This window comes from Triturus cristatus, chromosome 5_1, assembly GCF_964204655.1.
Source record: "Triturus cristatus chromosome 5_1, aTriCri1.1, whole genome shotgun sequence".
NCBI classification, from domain to species: domain Eukaryota; kingdom Metazoa; phylum Chordata; class Amphibia; order Caudata; family Salamandridae; genus Triturus; species Triturus cristatus.
The window spans coordinates 47,247,793-47,271,338 of record NC_140587.1 but is presented as its reverse complement, the minus strand read 5'-3'; the positions used below and the strand labels follow the sequence as shown (position 1 = coordinate 47,271,338).

Here is a 23,546-nt window from a genome sequence, read left to right as displayed (position 1 = left end):
CAGCTTGTGCGGCAAGGTTCAACTTTAGTTAGGAGATGTTGCGCAGCAACCACCCTTTGCCACCCAATAAATAAATAAAATCAACAAAAACTTACATGTTTTAAGATGTACTATTACACAAAATGTAATTGAAGTGCCTCCTCTCTCTCACGCCTAACACACACTAATAATTAATATAGTCCCATCTGTAACGAGCAACATTACTCACCCTTTCAGTATACCCAAGAAAACACAACTTCTTTACCAGTGTGTTTCAACATGCAACATAACTCTTTGCTAACAGACTACCATTATAGGTCAGAAACCTATTGTGACCTATTATGGGCCCATCTTTGGCATGCTTTTTGACCAATACCCAGCACACTCACCCCTGAATACCCATGTATATCCTCAAAGTATCGGAAGCGCGCCACCCTTCCTCTTGCTGGGGCAGTCTCCTCTGTCGTCATGGCACTCTCAGCCTTCTTCTTAGATTGCTTTGTCTTCTTCTCCCGGAAATTAATGTTGTGTGGGACCTAGAAGCAGGAAGGATTGTGAATAAGAGGCAGAGGGCACCTTGGGAGGAACATACATAGTGTTGTAAATTAAGGCAGAATGTGATTAAGCATTTACTGAAAACATTAGTGTTTCCCTTTTATCGTGTTTTCCTCATTATGTTGGCCGAAGTCCGGACTCCATTTTGTATTGACATGCTGCCATGTGTTCACCACGAGGAGAGTCCGACCTCTGTGTTAGTTGCTCTTGTAATCTGCCTAGCAACAGGTTATAAATAGCTCTCCCTTGTCCGTCTGGCGCATGCCCAGACTTGACCACATCTGTTATAATTAGCTTTGCTTGACCATGTGTTTTCGCGGGCCCAAGGAGTGTGTTAGCTCCGCCCATGTATTGATTCGGTATCGAGAATGACCCTAAATGGTAATGTTCTTCAACTCTGTGGTATCCACCCACTCATGAGCCCCTTTGCTGTGTATAAAAGGGGACTGTGTATGCAAGTTCTTTGTGCTACTCCTTGCAATACTGAAGAGTGTTGTGTGGATTGTAGGACCACCCTTAAGGGTTAATAAACGTTGTTTTTGTACTTTGCAGTTTCCGTGCCAACTTCCTTATAGATTTCGTTACAGAAGAGCGAACCCTTGTCTCTTGCGGGCCTAGCTGGGGCTTGTATTCATCAATTGGCGCCCGTCACGTGGGGCTCATCGGCGACTCGGATGCTCGAAGGACTGGTCGCGACGAAGGTGAGGAGTTTGGCCGGGGACGTGATCACTGCCAGCGGCGTCTTAGCCTTGGCATCCCGAGGTTTTTCTTCCTTCCCTTCCGAGCTGACCATCTGGGTGGCGCCGGTCATCGACTGAGACCTCTTCTGTCGGTCCTGCCGTGAGAGCCGTTTGGGCGATTGTGGAGCTTGGCAGTTGGAACCTGGACTCTTGATTGGTAAGAACCGTTGTACGGTACTTGCTCCGAGTTTTGAAGCCTGGTCTGGCTATTTGAGTTTGATTGATGGTGACTAGTCATATTTTGAATTTGTCTTTGTGAAAATATATGCGTTGCAACACATATAGGCAGGTAATGTGGAGAAATTTCTCCGGAGCTGTGTAAACTTTGAACGGCGCAACGATTAAGTGCCATTTTTCTTGATAATACTGCATATTTTGCATTATTCCTAGCATGCCTGCTTTTAGCGCACTTCGTAAGTGGTGCTGCTGTCTTGGGAACCGGTTGAACCTCGAGGAATCTGCTCCAGCTCCCCCAGAGGGGACTCCTAATAGGGATATGTACGTGAAGCATGGTCTTTCTTCCATAATGTACAGCACGTTATGGAGGAAATATACTAGGAAGGATCCTGAGTTGCGATGGCCTTTGTATGGATCGTTTGATATACGTAAGATTGAGTATGTGGAACAGTGTATGTGTAAGCGACGTGCTCGTCAGGATATGTTTGAGTGTGTGCGATTATGGGTGAAGGAAGTGCGTGAGCGAGAGAAACGTGAGAAAGCGCTGTTTGATAAGGAGCAGCGAAAGAATGATCATATGCGAGCGCAGGAAGCGAAGCGTCGGGAGGACAAAGAGCAAACGGACAGACAAGAGAAAGAGCGTAGGCTACAAGTTTCGGGTCAATATGTTGTTCGTCAGCCGCTTTATCCTGTCCTTAATAATCCTGATGACGATTTTTATTTACTAGATCGCTCTCCGCCCCCTTATGTTGGCGCATCTGCTCCACGGCCGCAAGATTCTGGGCCGGCTCCGGGTAAGGTCGACACACGGTCTATGTTATCGGCCGAACATATGGCTGAGCTTCGGAAACTTTCCCTCCGTGCACTTAAGGGCAAGATGTCTATGGATGAGTTGTTCTATGCTTGGGGGTCGTGGCAAGATAGAGAGAGGGTGTATTTTCTGTCTCATTTTTCAGAAGAAGTAATTGCAGCTTTCCGAAAATATTCTAGTGTCCTTGAGCCTGACGACGTGTCTTCGGATGCCGGAGCATTACGTAATGGTGTTTTTTCTCCCCCTAAGGCTTCTGAGGCGGCTCGGCGGCTGTTCGCTTTGCGGGACGAGGTACTGGCCCTTAGAGAGAAAGCACGTCAACAAACGGAGGAGGAGAAGCAGTCGGATTCGTCTGCAGCAGGGGGCCACCCATCCACCTCCCAGTCAGATAAGGATGACATAGTGCATGTTAAACCAATGCGAGAGGCGGCGCCTTTGTATGTTCCTCCTAAGGGAGCGGGGACTAGCTCTGATGTTAACTCCGCCGATGCAAGGGGATATTTTGTATATAATTGGGTTTATACTCCATGGCATAGGGCCGATGTTATGGCATTAAAGAATGCGCTGCCTGACCCCCGCAAGAATCCAGCGGCCTTCTATGAAGAAGTCGAGGGGGCCTTGAATTCTTGCATTATGACCTTGGCGGATATAGACCTGTTCTTTGGCCTTATCCTACCGCCGGATACGTGGCGCTCTGTCCGGAAGGTAGATGATGCGGTTGCCTTCAAGGCCCGGTGGTCTGACCTTGAGGATGAGGATAGGGAACGGAAGCCCGCACAGAAACCACCCCAGAATATTTTAGATCTCCCTGCGGCTATTGTGGCTAAGTTGAAGACGATTATCCCCCCTAAAAAAATTGACTGGAATATGTTAGCAGCATGTAAACAGAAAGTTGACGAGTCAGTCGCGGACTTCTTTACGCGTTTTGAGGAAACGTTCCATGATTTTAGTGGCCAGTCGCTTACTGACGACACGGGCCGCCACCTTTTCGCGGACAAATATGTGGCTAATCTGCTGCCGGCAGTTGCGGCCCGGTTAAAAGCGAGTGAGAGTTCTTGGTCCTCCGCGACACCGACGGCCCTTCTGACCATCGCCCAGTATTATGAGCGTCAGGAGCACGAGGCGAAGGGCCAGGAGGAGAAGAAATCGAAAGATCTTAAAACCAAAGTGATGTTAGCACAAGTATATGGCCCGCCCCGCCGGGGTAATAATAATAGGGGAAGGGGTGGATCTTATGGTCCCCCTTCGGGCCGATCTGATTTGAATAGGAACCAGTGTGCGTATTGCAAGCAGTTGGGCCATTGGGCCAGGGATTGCCCAGCGTTGCGTGCTTCGCGTCAGGGGCACACTCCGGGTGGCCGAGAGGTAGAGGGGGCTTCTCGAACTTTAGAGGGAATTCCAACGATAATGTCCGTTTCGATACTGCTGGACAGCACCGAGATAGCTCAAATGTTTTTGATCGCCAGCACCAGTATCATGTATCGGACATCGATCGATCGGGATATCATGATTCTCAGCATGCATAGGAATGCGTAGGATGGGGGTCCGAATCAGTTGAGGTGCCGGTCGATCAGACGGGTCCTTATGTATCGGCTGAGGTTTTAGGTTCTACTGATCAGTTCCTAGTGGATACAGGAGCGACACGTAGTGCATTGTCTAGGTACTTGGTTCCGGGGGCTCCCCCATCCGGCTCGATAGTTACATCGGTAGGGTTTGACGGTACACTCTCCCGAAGCCCTCTTTCACAGCCCCTTGCATTTAAAGTTGATTGTTTTTCTGCGCCTTGTCCGTTTCTGCTTGCTCCGTACACACCGGATAACATTATGGGCCTTGATATGTTAAAGCATTTTAGGGCTACAATTCGCTGTTCCCCTGAGGGTGTGAGGGTGATTTTAAATGACAACTACCCCCGATCTGGGCGGATGTGTACAATCTCAGAGGATGTGTTGTTGGCTACCCTCCCCCAAACTTTATGGGCGACATCGGACACTGATGTCGGACAAATGGTGATTCCTCCGGTCCACATTAGTGTCCAGGAGGGGGCGGTACTACCGCGCCTCCCGCAGTATCGTATTTCCCAGGAGGGCGAGGAGGCTCTCATACAGATTGTGCAAGATTTGATCGCAGTAGGAGTAGTGGAAGAAGTTCCCTATAATATCTGTAACAGTCCGATTCTCCCTATTCTGAAAAAAGACACGGATGCAAAGGTCTATCGGTTCATAATTGATTTGAGGGAGGTGAACAAGATCGTGATACCTCAGTATCCGGTGGTTTCCGATATCACGACGTTGCTTACCTTGGTCCCGCCTACGGCGACCGTGTTCTCAGTGATTGATTTGAAAAATGCCTTCTTTTCTATTCCCATTCACCCTGATAGCCGATTTCTTTTTGGGTTCACATTAAACAATAGATCTTATCGTTTTTGTAGAATTCCCCAGGGCTATACAGAAAGCCCTAGTATTTATAGTCAGGCTTTGAAGCGACAGTTGGATTCCTTTGCCTTACTCGAGGGGGTCGCCCTCATTCAATATGTCGATGACATCCTGTTGGCGGCTGACACCCTGGAGTTGTGCGAGAAAAGTACGATAGCCTTACTTTCCTTTTTAGCATCCCACAATCATAAGGTCTCTAGGAAGAAATTGCAATTCTGTAGACCAAAGGTGACTTATTTGGGTCACCTTTTGTCTAAGGAGGGGCGTGCACTCACACCAGATCGTATCCAAGTAATTTTGGACACACCAAGGCCATCCACGCAGAAGGATGTGCGTGCATTTTTGGGTCTTGTTTCTTTTTGTAGACAGTGGATATTGGGGTTTTCACACATAGCTAAGCCATTACTAGCGCTCTTGACAAAAGACACGCCCATCCCGATCCCCTGGTCAGATGAGTGTGACGCTGCTTTTCAGCAATTGAGACAGGCCCTTTGTTCAGCACCAGTGTTGGGGACCCCTGATTATGCAAAACCCTTTTCGTTGTATGTGCATGAGAAAGATGGATGTGCATTATCAGTCTTAGTGCAGATGCACGGCGATAAGCAGCGCCCTTGTGCATACTTTTCGGCTGTACTTGATCCTGTCGCCCGAGCATTGCCAGGGTGTTTTCGCTCGGTTGCGGCGACAGCTGTGTCAATACGGCAGAGTGAAGGAATTGTATTGTCCCATAAACTGTTGGTGTTAGTTCCCCACGCTGTTGATGCCCTGCTTAATCAAACAAAGACGCAGCATTTGACCAGTGCCCGTTTAACGGGATATGAGTTGACGCTTTTAGCTCCTCACATTACGTTAAAAAGGTGCGTGACATTAAACCCGGCCACATTGTTGCCGTACCCCGAGACCCAGCCTGAGGCACAGAAAGCGCATGATTGTATTCTTGTGACTGAGGAACAAACAAAGGGTCGTATTGATCTCCAGGATACGCCCTTTTCAGAGGTAGATGGAGAGTTGTGGGTGGATGGATCATGCCTGAAGCTACCAGATGGTACGACTTCAGCAGCGTATGCAATTACCACGTTACAGACGATAGTGGAGACAGCACGCATACCACAGAAATCAGCTCAAGCAGCGGAACTAATAGCGTTAACACGAGCGTGTGAGCTCAGTACAGGATTGTGTGTGAATGTTTACACAGACAGCCGCTATGCCTTCGGAGTAGCGCACGATTTCGGCCTACTCTGGAAGGAGAGAGGGTTTCTAACGTCACATGGGGTGCAGATAATGCATGGGGAGTTAGTCCACAATCTTTTAACTGCATTGACATACCCAAAGAAAATTGCCATTGTCAAGTGTAGTGCCCATAGGAAAGTAGTTGATAAGGTTGGAGAAGGGAATGCGTTAGCGGATCGAGTAGCACGGGAGACTGCGATGCAGCCCGGTACTACTGCCATGTACGTAGTGAAGTCACAGGTGGAGAGATGGCATGATGCGAAGGAGGAAGTGCGAGAAATACAAAAGATCGCTTCTGACAAAGAGCGGGAACAATGGGCTAGCGAAGGAGAACTGGATGACGAGGGTTGCTGGAGAAATAAGCAGATGGATAGATGGAAATTACCCACGGCTTTTGTACAACCTATGGTCCAGATGGCACATGGGCTAGCACATGTTGGAGCTTCCGCAATTGTGAAATTGCTTACCCAAGTCTGGGAGCATCCAGAGATTGCTAGCACGGCAAAGAGGGTGGTGCAGACCTGTATAATCTGTCTGAAGTATAACCCAGGGAAAGGCACGCGAACTCCAGCAGGAGGATTTGCGACACCCACTGCACCCTTTGAGGTTCTGCAGATGGATTACATCCAGCTTGAGCGCTGTAACAATTTGAAGTATGTTCTAGTAGTGGTTTGCGCCTTCAGTAAATGGGTTGAGGCGTACCCTGCGAAAGACAATACTGCAATGACTACAGCGAAGCTATTGCTGAAGGAGTTTTTCCCCCGATACGGCGTCTGTAGACTTCTGTGGAGTGATAATGGCCCTCACTTTGTAGCAGATGTTATAAAGTATGTCTTGAAGGGCCTAGGCATCACCCAGAAGTTCCACGCCGTGTTCCACCCTCAGTCTGCAGGACTAGTCGAGAAGTATAATGGTACACTGAAGCTTAAGATCGCCAAAATTCAAGCTTCAACATCTTTGACTTGGCCAGACGCCTTGCCACTGGCGTTATTGTCAATTAGGTCGGTGCCACACTCTCGAACCGGCCTTACACCCTATGAGATTGTATTTGGACGCCCAATGAATATTTGGGGTCCACCAAGGCCTAAGGCTGTGTATGATGTACCTTGTGTGATGATGAGTGATTATCTGGCACAGTTAACGGATAACTTGGTTTCTATTCATCAACAGGTCCGAGAGGCGCTCCCTGATCGGTCTACCGGTGAAGGACATGGTCTCCGGCCTGGGGATCATGTCATGGTGAAGGTCTTCGACAGAACGAATAGTTTGGAGCCGAGATGGGTCGGACCTGAGCAAGTCCTTCTTGCAACGAGGACGGCAGTGCGAGTCTCGAACAGGAAGAATTGGATCCATTCCTTGCACTGTCGAAAGGTACCGCCCGGATTGGTGGAGTCTGCCGTGCTGACCGATCAACGAGACATCCTAGCAGCAGAGACAGGCCGTGCTGCAGAGCCAAACGACACTGAGGAGCTCTTTCCGGACCATACGACTTCTGGAGGAAGGCGATATCATCTGCGACCAAGGAAGTGAGGTTTCCAGTACCGGGACATACTGTCAGAACGGCCCTTGGGTTAGTGAAACGGAGAGCCGATGAGGCAAGGGGGGGGGGATCAGCCCTGCATTAGTGTAGCGACACCCGTCTTGGCCCGCTGGTGAAGAAATCAACCGCTGCCCAAGGGGAAGAGTTCTGACAGACTTTTTAGTTTCAGGAAGATATCAGGGTATTGTTTCCTTTGACATGGAGAAGAAGAAAATTCTTTGTGCGTTGGGGTTCATGCTAACAGTAGCTATCGTTGGTATAACCACATGGTTTGTGGAGGAGGCAACTCCTGCTCGAAAGACGCTTGTGTTGACGACTCCAGTGCCTGCGGAGCACTACTTTTACACATTGCCATACCAAGAGTTGAAGCATCGGCAATCCTATTTGAATAACACTTTCATTCAGATGCTGCATCACACCCACGTTGCTACAAACGCTACGAACTGTTGGATATGTGGGATGATGCCAGCCCATCAGAAGAAAGGAGGTACGCCATTCATACCACTTCCTTTCTCTCACAATGGCTCTTGTAGAGCATGGTACACTCTGTTGTTTGCCACTCGAAAACCGACAGTGGGACGATTGCTTTTCAGACTTAATAAAGAATGCCATCAGGACAAGAATGGATATCCACAAGCGAATGGGACAATTTGGGAATGGGAAGAGTACCGACCGGACAATGAATCCATCCCCTATATCTTCACGAACACCAGAGACACTGTGGGGAAGGATACATTTGTAATTCAAGTAGCACAAGCCCAAGCGGACCTGTGTGTCCAGAGTGTGGGTTTTATCCCTGTTGGTGTCAGTGATTGTATAACTGTGTTAAACATCGATGGGTTAAATAACAGCACCTTCCTAGCATCCCATAATACCTACTTTGTATGTGGAAATAAAGGTTATTACCGTTTGCCGGCTGGGTGGTCTGGGGTATGCTATGTATCATTCCTATTACCTCCTGTATTTTTAGCACCCGCGTCATATCATAAGGATTTAAAACTGTTGAATAATGTGACTGTAAATAGATATAAACGTACTCTATCAATTGATGAGGTGGATCAAACAGATACCAGCTTGCAACAGTATATTGATTTTAACTTAGGATTGTTCTTCTTTGTTGGAGCTGCTTTGAATAGTAGAAAGATCCGAAGATTAACAAGAGTGGTAGAAGCTGTGACTAATCAGACTGCTGCTGCTCTTGGGAATCTTACGGAAGAATTACAGATTACCAGAATTGTTGCATTGCAGAACCGTATGGTATTGGATGTAATGCTAGCTGATCAAGGAGGAGCCTGTAAAATTATTGGAAGTAGCTGCTGTGTGTTCATTCCTGATCATACGCCATCCGTTTATAACGCCATTAATAAGCTGCATAAAATAGCAGCTGAAATCCACACAGAAAACGGCACTTGGTCCTTTTCTGGATGGTTTTGGGCGTTGGTTACGGCCTGGGGATGGAAGGTCTTAACTGGTCTCTGCATTATTATAGCAATTCTGTTCTTTCTCTGTATGTGTATTCAATGTGGACCATTGTGCTGTTCCGTATGCATTTCATTCTGCATTCCAGATAAGAAAGCTATTGCCGATGTTGCCCGCCAGAAGGGTCTAGCTAAAGAGGTTAAAGGAATGATGATAATTGACATATACGACGATTATTCTTGGAAGCCAGATGTCTTCAGTAAATGCTGAAAGGGTCGTCTGTTGTAAATTAAGGCAGAATGTGATTAAGCATTTACTGAAAACATTAGTGTTTCCCTTTTATCGTGTTTTCCTCATTATGTTGGCCGAAGTCCGGACTCCATTTTGTATTGACATGCTGCCATGTGTTCACCACGAGGAGAGTCCGACCTCTGTGTTAGTTGCTCTTGTAATCTGCCTAGCAACAGGTTATAAATAGCTCTCCCTTGTCCGTCTGGCGCATGCCCAGACTTGACCACATCTGTTATAATTAGCTTTGCTTGACCATGTGTTTTCGCGGGCCCAAGGAGTGTGTTAGCTCCGCCCATGTATTGATTCGGTATCGAGAATGACCCTAAATGGTAATGTTCTTCAACTCTGTGGTATCCACCCACTCATGAGCCCCTTTGCTGTGTATAAAAGGGGACTGTGTATGCAAGTTCTTTGTGCTACTCCTTGCAATACTGAAGAGTGTTGTGTGGATTGTAGGACCACCCTTAAGGGTTAATAAACGTTGTTTTTGTACTTTGCAGTTTCCGTGCCAACTTCCTTATAGATTTCGTTACAGAAGAGCGAACCCTTGTCTCTTGCGGGCCTAGCTGGGGCTTGTATTCATCAATAGGAGTGCCTCCACGCAAAAGGTATCGAGCATTAGAAATATGCAACTGGCAATGGGGGAAATTAGTTACAGCCTACTCTATTAGGTAACCATAAAGATCAAATCTCCAGGGCCAGAGAGGAGGAGGATTCCCAATTGTAACGGATACTACAGACTCTTAAGGCTTGTCAGAGGGAGAAGAATACAACTTTAACTCTCTCTTAGTTAGAGTTAGAGTAGAGGGCTGCTGCTGGAATACTGTGCATATTCTTGGAGGACAAAATGTCCCTCGGGGTTGGAGCTACAGGGAAAAGCTCAATTGTGGTGTGTATCTAATGTTGTATTGTGGTGGCCATAACTTTACTACTAGAAAATTCAGAATGAAGGCCATCTTGATGGAATCTATGGACAACATGACCAGTTAGCTCTCTGCTTGGAAAGCCCGGTGAAGCCTCAGTCAGTACCAAAACATTTACACTTTCATCCTCAATCATATAAACGACCACATTTTCATTTTATGGAAATTTCTGGAGGCTGAAGAAATTGCTTCTCTTCACCCAGTCTAGTCAGTGGTTGTGGCATCTTTTACAGCAAAATAAATCTCTCTCAGTATCTCAATGTTGTTGCAAAAAAATTGAGGAATGTTTTTGGGATAAAGGTAATGGAAACACACAAACTACAAAAATAATCTTCATCCACGGGTTTGCGACGATTAAATAGGGATGGTTTGTTGTTCAGAAACAATTAGTAATAGCTAAAAAGCCTTACCTTCTTGAATCGGACCTTCAGATTCCCCTGCCCGAGCTGGGAGTCGTGAGAGAATGCTTCGTACAGCAGGAGCTCCTGCTCAACGTGGACCTGGGAACAGAGCAAAGAGTGAGCACGAGATAGCCAACCCCAACTGCACCAAATATTCAGAGAATGCAGAATTCATAAACAAGAGTAAGTCTAATAAGATATACAGAGAGAAACAAAGTATTTCAATACACCACACACTGCACCGGAGGTACCCTCATCTCAACAAAACAAGTTAGTTATTAACACAGTAAGAGGACACCAGGGGTGAAATAACAAATAATGTCAGGGCATAGCATGGGAGACCCACTCTGTCTGCCTGTGGGTTGAATGGACTAGGGATGGTGACAATAGATTCTACTCCAATAGTTCTCACCTGCACGATTATGGTAGACTCTGTCCTATAAAAGAAGTGGAAGACTGCTTAACTGAGATCAACCAAAATGAGTGGAAGCAAAAAAGTACCCTCCAAGGTTCAACAAAGGCCTTTAAAGGCGGGACATGTAAATCTTGGGTAAACTGCTCCCAGCATTCCGTCCCTGGGTGTTCAACTCACTCACCCTTTGCTACAAGTGAGTATTATGTTTTCAATAAGACCCAGCAAACACAAGGAGATGATGGATGGAGGGTTGAAACTTTTCAGACATTAAACCCCAGTCACAGATCTGGGTTGAATCCATCATTGTTCTTTAGCTCACTTCGCCACCCCAGTTCAGACACTGTTATTTGCAAATCAGTCTTGATCTTGTGCCTCTTGGGAACAGCCCAGCCCGAACTGCCAAGCCATGTCTTCCCCGGACCGGAAACAAGCATCCTGGGACCGGTTTCGGGCTAACAGCTCGCATCAGCCAGGCTAGCTGGAATCCAGTGGAAAAGTGAGCAAGGGACCCACGTCTGGGCATACCCTGCCAACTTTGGGCGAACAAACACAAGGATTTAGGCCCAGATCTCTGTACTGGGGTGAATGCATGACATTGTTCTGCATTCTGTCCATCAATTGTTCTTTTTGCATTTGTCACCCCAAGTGGGACGGGTATGCCCAGACGTGGGTCCCGTGCTCTTCATGCCACTGGAGTAAAGCTATACTGGCTGATGAGGGCTGAAAGCCCGAAACCGGTCCTAGGATGCTTGTTTCCAGTCCAGGGAGGACCTGGCCTGGCAGTTCGGGCTGGACTGTTCGCATTTGGCGCAGGGTCAAGACTGATTTGCATATGGCTGAGTCCAAACTGGAATGGCATGGTGAGCAAAAAAAACGATGGATTTAGGCCGAGATCTCTGTACTGGGGTGAATGTATGACATTGTTCTGCATTCTGTCCATCAATTGTTCTTTTTGCATTCAATAAGACCCAAGCATGCTCCCAGCTAATTAAGAATTTGGGCCCCGCTGTAGCAAAAACCCTTCTCTTTAAGAGGATAACTTATCTCAAGGCAACTTCAATGGGTATCAATATTACCAAACTCAACCGTACATATTTTATAAACCTTAAAAGATTTACATCCTGACCAGAACTCAAAACTGCATCCAACATAGGTACCATGAGCTCTGAGCCATCTTACTGGCGCAGTGTGGAAAGTTCCATGGCATAACGTGCTTCAACAGGGAAATGTGGAAGCTAGCGTGGCAATAGTGGATTACCTAAATATAGCCATTTTGTCGTTTAATGGTGTTATGTATAGAAGTCAAATATCTTCTGTAATGAGGTAGCTTTTAATCTCACCAAGGAGTGATTGATATTACACGTTCAATGCACACTGAAAGACACTTTTTGCTGCACATTTTCCTAAAACACTTGCCTTGGGAAGGAGAAGGGAGGGATGGTCAATTTCAACTTTACTTTTAGTACAATCAAGAATATAAAAGATCTAAAACAAAAACATGAAATAAATTGATTTATACCAGAAAGTCACAAATGGATCTAAAAACTAACCTTTTGTCAAAAAAGCCTACGTATTTCCTTGGCAGAAGAGGTCTCTCTCCCTCTGAAGTACAAGTTACTTACCTTCGGTAACGATATATCTGTAAGAGAGATAGATTAGTTATAGATTCCTTACCTTTATAACAAACCCCCAGGCGTCAGACTGGATCTGGAGAATTTTTCGTCAGAAGTTCCGTGCGTGTCGAAAGGTGGCGTCGGTCGGTTCCGCGTTCGTCATGGGCGTCGTGGTCGCCGGGATGACATCACGACATCTACTTAGCCGCCGCCCTTGCATGATAACGTCAGTTCTTTTACACGACATTCCACGCCAGAAGCGCATAGCCATGCAAGACACCGACCACTGGTGCACAAAAACTAGGGCCCTGAAAAGAAGTCCTTAACCCTAGAAGTCAGTTCGCAGAACGGGGAGGATAGGTAAGGCTGTAAGGAATCTATAAATAATGTATGTCTCTTACAGATATATCGTTACCGAAGGTAAGTAACTTGTTCATCTGAAAGAGACAATTAGTTATAGATTCCTTACCTTTAGGATAGATACCCCAGCAATACCAACCCCGGAGGTGGTTCTGCGAATCAAGTTTACACCAGAAAGTCCTGGAGAATAGAACGGCCAAAGAAGCCGTCTCTGCGGACTTGGCTGTCCAGGCAGTAATGTTTTGTGAATGTGTGCAGAGATACCCACGTAGCTGCCTGGCAGATATCATTGAGTGGGGACTCCACGTCCCAAAGCAATGGTAGCTGCCGTCGCACTGGTGGAATGGGCGCACAGTGCTACTGAAGGCTCCTTCTTTGCCAAAGAATATACAGCTTTTATGCACAAAACAACCCACCTAGAGATGGTCAGTTTGTGCACAGCCCAACCGTTTTTTGCCCCCACATAGCCGTCAAAGAGCTGGTCATCCACCCGGAATTGCTTGATGCGAGCCAAATAAAATGAAAGCGCACATTTTGGATCCAGATGGTGGAGCCTCTCTTCCTCCTTAGAAGGAGGCGGAAAGAAGGTGGGCAAAGTGATGGTTTGACCAATGTGGAAAGAAATAACCACCTTGGGAAGAAAGGAAGGTCTGGTTCTTAGGAAAACCTTGTCTGGATGAACAGCCAGAAAAGGAGGTTTTGAAGAAAGAGCCTGGAGCTCACTCTCCCTGCAGGCAGAGTTGATGGCAACCAGAAAGGCAGTTTTTAAAGTAAGAAGTCTGAGAGGACAGTTATGAAGCGGTTCAAAAGGAGCGCACATAAGGTAAGTAAGAACCAAGTTCATGTCCCACTGAGGCAATACAAAGAGAACAGGAGAAAAAAGATGAGTAATGCCCTTAAGAAAGCAATTTACAACAGGGAACTTAAAAAGAGAAGGCTGATCAGGAAGCCTAAGAAAGGCTGAAATGGAGGTGGTCGCACCCTCAACACACGGATTATACGCACCAGTCAGGGGTTCATGGCAGTCAATCTCAGATTGACTACCTATTCACACATGCGCTCGACATACGAGATTTCATTGAACCCACGACTCTGGAGCGAGGTATATCTGACCACTACCCCGTTGTGGCGGTCTTTGGCGTTCGGCATGTCGGGCGTCCTGGCACGATTAGGATACAGCCGTGGGCATTAAAGATACCTCACGTCAGGGAAGGCCTCCGACAAGACACAGATTATTTCGATCAAAACATGGGGTCGGTCGAGTCGACGGATACACTTTGGGGAGCATACGGCCCGGTGATCAAGGGCAGGGCATCGTCGTTGATGGTGGGCCACAGAACTGAGTGCAACAAGAGAGTGGTTGAATTAGAAAGCGACATTCTACACCTGGAGGGGGCCCTCGCTCAGGACCCAAATCCTGATACACAACACAGGATCAGAATAAAGAGGCAAGATTAAAAACAGCTTCTGCTAGAGGACGCTACTCTGCGATCCCTGGCCACGCGTCACCGGATTGATGAACAGGGCGAGCGTACAGGTAATCTCCTGGCGTGGCTGGAGCGTAAGGAACAGGCAGCGAAATGGGTAAGAGCGGTAACAGGCCCGAGTGGCACATTGATCACGGACCCCCCGGGGATCGCTGAAACGTGTGAGTCTTACTGCGAAGAGGTGTATCGGGTCCTGCAGAATTCGCAAGCCTCGTTGGCGGTGGACCTCCTGGCCAACATAGACGTGCTGAGCCTTTCGCCTCAAGATAGAGAGGCTCTTGACGGGGATCTCTCGGTGGCAGAGGTCCAAAAAGCAATATCGGACGTTCGGTTGGGTAAAGCGATGAGTCCAAATGGCATACCCATCGAGCTTCTTAAACCCATGGCTACGAAGCTAGCATCCCAATTGTTAAACTTATATAACGAATGCCATGACTCAGGGCTGCTGCCAGTCGATATCCGCAATGCTGCCATTGTGGTGATTCATAAACCTAGCAAACCGGCGGAGGAGTGCAAATCGTATCGCCCTATCTCGCTGCTTACGGTGGAAGCGAAAATCCTCGCCAAGCTAATAGTCAATCGTTTGGTCCCGTATCTGACTGACTTGATCCACCCGGATCAGTCAGGCTTTATGCCCGGTAGGAATATGGCTAGAAATCTCCGTCGCGTTCACGGGGTGCTGGGGAGGAGAGATACGTTTGAGGAGGAAGCGATCTTATTGTCACTGGATGCCACGATGGTGTTCGAAACTGTCGAGTGGGACTATCACTTTGCTGCCTTCGACCATATGGGGTTTGGTCCCAAACTGATTGGATGGATCAGGTTGTTATATGAGCAACCCACGGCACATGTCACGGTTAATAATCACTGCTCTGCCTCTTTTCCCCTTCGGCGGGGCATGAGACAGGGTTGCCAGCTGTCGCCGCTCCTCTTTGCCATGGTGTTGGAACCGTTGTCAGTCTGGGTGAGGGGCAACCCGGAAATCAGGGGCCTTAAATGGACCAGCGAAAACGAGGACCGAATATCGCTCTACGCAGATGATATTCTGTTATATTTGGCCTCACCAGCACGATCTCTACGTCGGGTCCTGCAAATTTTTCACATCTTTGGGGCACACTCGGGTGTGGGGGGGCGGTGGGGGAGGGGGGGGGGGGTATAAACTGGTCCAAATCCCAAATGTATGCGCTTTGGGGTGAATCCCCATATAGCCATAGAGGCTATGACATCCCAGTGGTATTACAGGGCTTTCGTTATTTGGGCATTTTTATCACACCTGACGTTAATCTTTTCTATGAACGGAATCTTAAGAAGCCCCTGCAACGCTTGAAAATCGGATGTGACGCATTGGAGGTCGTTGCTTCTCACTCTCTTGGGACGTGCCTCCCTGTTTAAAATGCTCACCCTCCCGTGCTTTCTTTATGCCCTGGAAAATGCTCCGAACCCGGTCCCAGATTCCTACTTTTCGCAAATTGAGGGGGTGGTGCGGGGGTTGCTTTGGGAGGGTCAGCCCCCACCGATTGCCATTAACAAACTCACCATGGGGTGGTATGACAAGGGTATAGGGCTGCCGGATTTATGGCTTTACTATCGGGCGTCGCAGTTGACTGCCATCAACAGATGGGTGTTTGGACCGCACGATGATCCCAATTTCAGGACAGATCATTGGCTGAAGGGGAATACAACAGGGCACTTTACACAAACCATCGTAAATGACGGCGGACAGGCCCCACGGTGGAAGTGTGGCACGCAGTCCAGCGCAAGCTGGGGTGGCACAATCGTCTTATTAAGACGACTCCGTTGTGGGAACCAGATATCTTGGGTCACCTTAGCGCATATCCAGGGTTTGACAAGTGGGACCTGATTGGGATTTCTAGGGTGGGGGACTTGTGGGTGAAAGGGAATAAGGCCACGTTCGAAGACCTTCAACTGAAATACCACCTAGCACCCTTGGAGACTTTTAGGTATATACAAATTAGCCACGCCATTGACTAGGCCCTCCCCAGGGGTACCCCCCTTCCAGACTCCTCCCAGCTGGAAGACCGACTATTGTTAGATCCGATGGACCGTAAAGACATATCCCTCACGTACCAAAAACTAGTGAATAATCGGACGGACCCAATTTTGAAATTACGGGAGAGCTGGGAACGTGACCTGGGGGAGATGGAGGATGAGGACTGGAGGGAGACGCTTGCTTCTCCCAGGGAGGTGGCGATTCCTATGCGACTCCGACTGATTCAGCTTAAGGTGCTCCACAGGGTCTATTTTGATGCCAAATTGTTGTTTAGGTTGGGTAGGAGGCCGGACCCACTCCGTCTACGATGATGCAACCAGACTGGTACAATCACACACATAATCTGGGACTGCCCCCACATCCAAAATATTGGATGGATGTCACCCGGCAACTAACCAGGGCTTGTTGCAAACCTATTTAACCTTTCCCCAAACTATGCCTCCTCAATATTTGGGAGGCAACTCATCTTACACAGACTAACAATCATGGGCGACCATGGGGTGGACCATAGCCAAACGCAACATTGCAGAGAAGTGGGGGGCTGATGCGCTGCCACGGGTAAGGGACTGGGGAACTGACATGAACTATGCCATGATAGCCGAAAAAACAGTATTTAAGGGACGAGGCTGCCCCAAAAAGTGGGACCACAAATGGGGAAAGTGGAATAAATATAGGGGTGATATTTGCATTTCTCACACGGTGGAACTGAGGAGGGAGAGGCGAACATTGATGAATACGCTGGATGGGACTGTGGGGACCCCTTCACCGGGCAGCCAACACTAGTGTGACTCAGTACTTGTACCGCATATCTGTTTTTGAATGTGTTTGGAACAGGTAAAGATGTATTCACTGTAATAACTGCTATGGTATCCGGTGAGAGAAGTTCTATGTATCCTTGACCCTGCATAAGTTGCGAAGCAATATATTGATTTTGTCTTGCCTTGCCACTGATTTCTGTACAATGCCTGAACCGATGATTTTTGTTATTAATAAAAATAGTTTTTAAAAAAAAGAAGAGCTGAAATGGCTGAGAGGTAGCCCTTTAGAGTGCCCAGAGCAGAACCCTGCTGGGCCAAAGAAAGGAGGAACAAGAGAACCTCAGAAAGAGGGGCAGAAATGGGATCCACAGCCTTTGCTGTGCACCATGCCACAAATTTGTTCCATATGCAGGCGTATAGCGTCTTAGTGGAGGGACGCCTGGCTGCCAAGGTAACATTACAGACTTCGGGAGAAAGGTCGAAGGCTGTCAACCGTCGCCGCTTAATCTCTACGCAAGGAGCTGGAGACTGGACAGGTTCGGGTGGAGGACCGTACCCTGCTGCAGCAACAGAAGATCCTCCCAAAGAGGCAGTCTGATCGGAGGATCGATGGCCATGTGTAACAGCTCAGGATACCAGACTCTTCGTGCCCAATCCAGGGCTACAAGGATGACTTGGGCCCGGTCGCGCTTGATCTTCTTCAGCATTCTCTGCAGAAGTGGTATAGGCGGAAAGGCATATAGAAGAATGCAACTCCATTCACAACAAAAAGATTCGCCTAGAGAGTGCTGCCTTGGAAATTCCAACGCGCAGAATTTTGACATTGCGCATTCTCTCCGGTGGCAAATAGATCTAACCAAGGCTCTCCCCACTGCTGAAAGAGACCTTGCGCCACCTCCGACGGAAGATGCCATTTGTGATCCATCATGCGGCTGAGTTTGTCTGCCCTGGCGTTCAGAGAACCTGCCAGGTGTTGAACCACCAGGGATATGCCCTGATGTTCCGCCATGTCCAAAGACAGAGAGCCTCTTGACATAGGGCCCACCCCACCCTGTTTGTTGCAATACCTGTGAGAAAGTGGCTCTGTATATACTGTTCCCAAATAGGTACAGGGTGTACAGAGTCCACAGTCCCCAGAGGTTTGGCAGAGTCTAAAGTTAGATATAACCTTACTCTCTAAAGTGGTAGCTTGGTCGAGCAGTAAGGCAGTATCAGAGGACAGTGTAAAGCATTTGTTGTACACACTCAGTCAGCAAATGGTCTCACACACTCAATAACTGAACTCTAGGCCAATGGTTTATATATAAAAAATATATTCTTGTTTTATTTTAGAACCAACAATTGGAATTAAAATATACTTTCTCAGAATTAGATGCTTTATATAAATACTTTTGCAATATGCAATTGACTTTTGTAAACAGTTACAAGTGGTTGCAATAGGCAACATTATTTTAAACACAATAATGCATTGAGTTCAATGGAGGTTTCAAGTTATTTGCCACAGATTACTTTTAGGATTACTTTTGGAATTCCAGGACTGGATCCTAGATTCAGTCCTGGGTCAGTACTTAGAATCAAGTGATAAAAGTCGACTTAATTACTGTGATCATTTTTATACAATATTTTGCTATTTTAAAAGTTGACACTTAAAAAATATTTCATAGAAAACAGTCAATAATTCCCTATGGAAGAAAATTCAAGTTGCAGGTATAGTATGTTCTCGTTACTTTTGTAATCCAGTACTGAGTACCTAGACTCAGTACTGGGACCTTTATCCAAAACGGGTAAGCAATTACATTTTCAGAAGTTATAAGATTTTTAAAGAATATTTAAAGTTTGCAGAAATTGACACTTAGAAGAAATTTCACAGAAAAACAGTCAATGATTTCCTATGGGAGAAAATTGGGTTACTTGCAAGTACAGTTGTAAGTATTTTTTCAGAGTCAGTGCTGGGCACCAAGATCCAGCACTGGGAGCTCACCTAAGAGCAGGTGAGTGTTTTCATTACTCGGCTGATTTTTGGTGAATATTTTAAGATTTGAAAAGTCCACACTTAGAAGAAATTTCAGGAAAAAGCCAGTCAATGTTACCCTATGAAGAAAATTGAGTTATCGGTTTAAAGGTAAGTACTCGACTGGCAGAGTTGAGGTTCTGGGCATAGACTCAGGGGTCCCCCAGGGTCAGGTAGGTACATTTGGTTCACCCCCAGCGGCACTAGGGCGGCCGGGTGCAGAGAGAGTTAGGCCCAATGTTATCCTATGAGGGATAGGGGGGCCTTGGTTGGTGGCTGCTGACTAGCAGGCCACAGGGCTGTGGGAGCTGGGCTCCTGGTCACTTACTCAGGGCAAGTGGGGAAGTAGATGGGTGTAGAGGTTGCACTGCCAGGGCCACTCGGGCGGCTGGGTGCAGGGTGCTTTTGAGCCTTTGGGCGCTCAATTGATTTCAATGGGAAATCTCCGGTTTAGAAAAAGACTGAAAGCTCGGGGACGAGGATTCTTCAGGTGCCACCACCACTTCGAGAGGTAAGTTGGGTAGTTGGAGGATAGGTAGGTACCCCGGGATTGGGCACAGGGGGCCGCGGGGCGCCTTTTGGTGTCGGGAAATCTTACCCTCTGTTGATCGCGGTAGTGGGGGGCACCTTGTTCTGAGGCTGCAGGTTTCTTCAGGAGTGTCGAGGGAGGTCCTTGGGTGCCGGACACGGGGTCACAGCCGCCGTGGGGTCGTCCTCGTGGTCTTTGTTCACTCCGGCACAGGCCAGGCTTGGCTGGTGCAGAGTGTGCTGGGTTCGCGGTTCCGGGCTGCTGCCAGGGATTAGAAGTAGATTTTGAGTAGAGCCTCTACTCATGGGAGTCCCAGGGGCTTAGAGCCAAAAGGTAGCCAGGTCCTCCGGGGTTTGTGAGGTTGCTGGCCACAAGAGATGCCGGTTTGGAGCAGGAGCAGGTTCGAGGGTCGACAGGCCGGTAGGGCTGGGGCCAAAGCAGTTTGTGTCTTCCTCTTCTTAGCAGCTGCAGGGCAGGTCTTCTTTCTTCTAGCTCTTCTTCGGATTTTGGAATCTGGAATCTGGGGAAGGAAGGTTTAGGGTGCCCCTAAATACTAGATTTAGGGGCGTTACAGGTAGGTGAAGGGCAGGGACCAATGGGTCCCGGGGTGGTTACACCCCCTATCCTGCCTCTCTCCTGTGGGAGGGGGCCAGTAGCCTAGTCCTGATTGGGCAGGACTCCCCATCTTCAAGATGGCGAGAGCCCGGAGATGTGCTTCACCTCGCCTCCCCCACCGGAGGGGTGGGGTTGGCAGGCTGGCACATCCCCTGTCCTTATTTGGGGTTTCCGTCCAAGCTTCCCGCCAGAGTGGGGGGTTGCAGTGGCCTGGGGAAGCTCACAGAGGCGGCATGCCTTTGAAGCTTCCCCCTGCCCATCCTGGGGGAGGAGATTTAGCACCTCGCCCAGGATGTGCATTGTTGCAGGCCCAAGAGAGCAGGGGCTCTCCTAACCAGGGGTCCAGCAACAGGTCTGCTGTGTGGCAGCCTCGGAACAGACGTGGATTGTGGGTTAGGTTTCAGGGGGCCTCTCTAAGATGCCCTCTGTGGTGCTTGGTCCATTAAATCCCACACTGGCATCAGTGTGGATTTAATGTGCTGAGCAGTTTGATACCAAACTTCTCAGGCTTCAGTGCTGCCATTATGGTGCTGTGGAGTTCGTGTTTGACAAGCTCCCAGCACCATGTACTCTTAAATGGCAGCACTGCACTTACAGGGCCCAGGAATGGACCTGGGTACTGTAGGGGCACAGGGCCCCTGCCTCTGTGCCCACACCACTGGCATAGGGCACCCAGCTAGAGTGGTGGCTGATGTGTTCCAGGGCAGTGTAGGTTGTGGGCATGGCACACAGGGATGGGTGCCATGTCGTCTCTCTGTTTTGTCTTGTACCCAGACATTTAGCCTGCCAGGGCAGAGTGTGTGTGTTAGGGTACAGGGCCTCCAAGGGTGGCACAATGAGTGCTGCAGCCCTTAGAGGCCTTCCCTGGTCACAAGGCCCTGGGTACCTAGGGTACCACTTACCATGGGCTGACATGTGGCCAGGGTTTGCCAATTTGGTTTTGAGGTTTTTGTTTAGGGAAGGAACATAGGCCCTGGGCACCTGATTGGCAGGAGTCCAGGGCACACACAGTCAAAGTACATTCAGCAATTCAGCAAAAAGTGGGGGAATACCATGCAAGAAAGATGGCACTTTCTCACAACGGGCCCAACAGACATGCAGTGTTTACTGACCGCAGTCCCAAGCTGCTGGAAGAAAACATCTTCCGAAGATGGTCCAGCTTTTTGAATTCCCTATCAGGTGGTGCGGTAGAGAATGCGCCTTTGGACGTTGAGGCTTGGACCAACAAGCTATCAGGGGTGGGGTGTTGGGAGAGGAAAGTGGAGTCGCTCGGAGCCAGGCGGTGGCGTTGGGCAATCATCCTATCCAGAGGAGCCCCTGTGTTAGGCCTGGACCAGGTGCCCAAATGGATGTCAGGGCTTCATTGAACGGCAGCAGGGGCTCCGAAGAGCTCGCTGCCGGTTGAAGCACCTCTGTCAGGAGGTTAGTCCTGATGGCCACCGTAGGTAGCTCGAGGTTGAGAGCCTCGTCCGCCCACGCAACACTACTGCGTAAGAAGCTCCCTCCTCCGTAGCCATGGTTGGAGGAGACAACATGCCATGGTCTGGAGAGATATCCAGATCACTGGTTTCCCCCAACTCCTCTCTCCAGTCCGGGTCATACTCCAGCTGGTCAGTTAAAGGGTCTCCAGACCCCTCCAAGTCCTCCTCTGGTTGCCAATCTTGCCTGAATGGAACACCAGGGTAGAACAGGGTTACAAAAGTACCCGTCGGTGCAGGATCCGCCGTCAGTCGACGTCGGTTCGGCTTAGTGTCCACGTCAGGGTGGAGGCCGGAGTCGATGCCAGCTGGGGACACAACAGACATCGGCAGAGGACGCGGTGCCGGTGGATTCGGCACCGGAGGAGGTGTTATAAGGTCGACCGGCGCTGATCCGGGTCCTGACCTGGATCCAAGGGAACCCTGCGATGCCAGGGCCGAAGCCGCCGGAGTCAAAGGCCTAGGGCCCCCAGCCGAGTCCATGGGGCCGGAAGGAGCACCTGCGGAGTCGGGCTGCCCAAAGATGGCATGCATTGCTTCGTTAAAGCTTCGAAGCTGGGCAGGGGTCGCTCCGGCTCCCAGAAAGGGAGGGAAACTCGAAGCCGATCCTTCGATCTCTGCGCGGAGCCGCCTGAGGGGCACGTCCCGCATTCCTTGTCGCGTCGGCCGACGGAGAGAAGTCGAAGAGTGACGATGCTTCTTCGAGTGGTGGTGGAGGAGGTGCTGGTGGCAGTGGTGCCGTCGGTGGCGCTGGCGGAGGCTCCTCGACCTCCCGCGCGACCAGGACCTTGAACGGAGCAGACTGCCGGGCCTCGAGAAGCTTTCGCTACAGCAAAGACTTCTGATTCATGGTCCGGCAGTCAGAACACGACTTGGGGTCGTGGACACGTTCCTGGGACATGCGATGACATCAGCTTTTGGCAGGAACCCAAGACTTGAAACTGGGCATCCCTACGGGCACCACGAGGTAACGCTCTCTCTGAATCTGCACTGGTTGGCGTGGAAAAAGAAAGAACTGACGTCAACGCACGAGGGCGGCGTCTACGCAGCTGACGCGACGTCATTCCAGCGACTAAGATGCCAACTACGAACACGGAGTCGACCGACGCCACCTTTCGACGCGCAGGGGTACAGCTGACAAAAGATTATCCGGATCCAGTCTGACGCCTGGGGGGTAATTCTAAAGGTAAGGAATCTATAATGAATTGTCTCTTTCAGATACTCCAAACAACTGGTCTTTAAAACAAATAAGCTGTACTCGTCTTATCTGACTACATTTGCACATATTGATTACAAAGAGGTAAGGCCAATGTCTAAGATGAAAGGTGATGGGATGATCACTGAATTTATATTGGCTTTCCCATTGATAATGGTTAAATAGTGGAAAAAATGAGATTGAAAATATACCCTACCTCACTTGTTGCTTTCAAAGCAGTCACCGGCCATCATATTGGGCTCAGAGACAATTAAAATATAAAACACAGAGCATGCCTAAGAGCATGCCTATCATCTCACCTAGGATTTACTAATCAGTGACATTTATGACTGGCAGGTTCTGTGGCCAGACTTGGTAACTGCTACCCTGCCAGGATACGCTATTGCTAGGATGGATAGAGGCACTTGGAGAGGAGAGGATTTGGTTATTGTATACAGGGGCAGGTTGGCGTGCTCCCTCGAACCGCTATCATCCTTGCCTATTAAAGGATGTGAGGTAGGGCACTTTATGATACAGTCCGACCGCACACAGTATCTGGCAGGACTACTGGTGTAC

General features: G+C 48.7%; 1 protein-coding gene across 2 annotated transcripts in view; it reads right to left on the bottom strand.

Moving 5' to 3' along the window:
* Nucleotides 1-23,546, bottom strand: part of CPSF1 (cleavage and polyadenylation specific factor 1) — a 514,820-nt gene that overhangs the window by 203,795 nt on the left and 287,479 nt on the right. For both annotated transcript variants that reach the window (XM_085604356.1, XM_085604357.1), the window contains exons 24-25: nucleotides 10,508-10,597; nucleotides 369-515 (exon numbers count right to left, since the gene is read on the bottom strand). In XM_085604356.1, coding sequence (XP_085460482.1) covers nucleotides 369-515; nucleotides 10,508-10,597 — 237 coding nt within the window. The remainder of the gene's footprint in view (nucleotides 1-368; nucleotides 516-10,507; nucleotides 10,598-23,546) is intronic.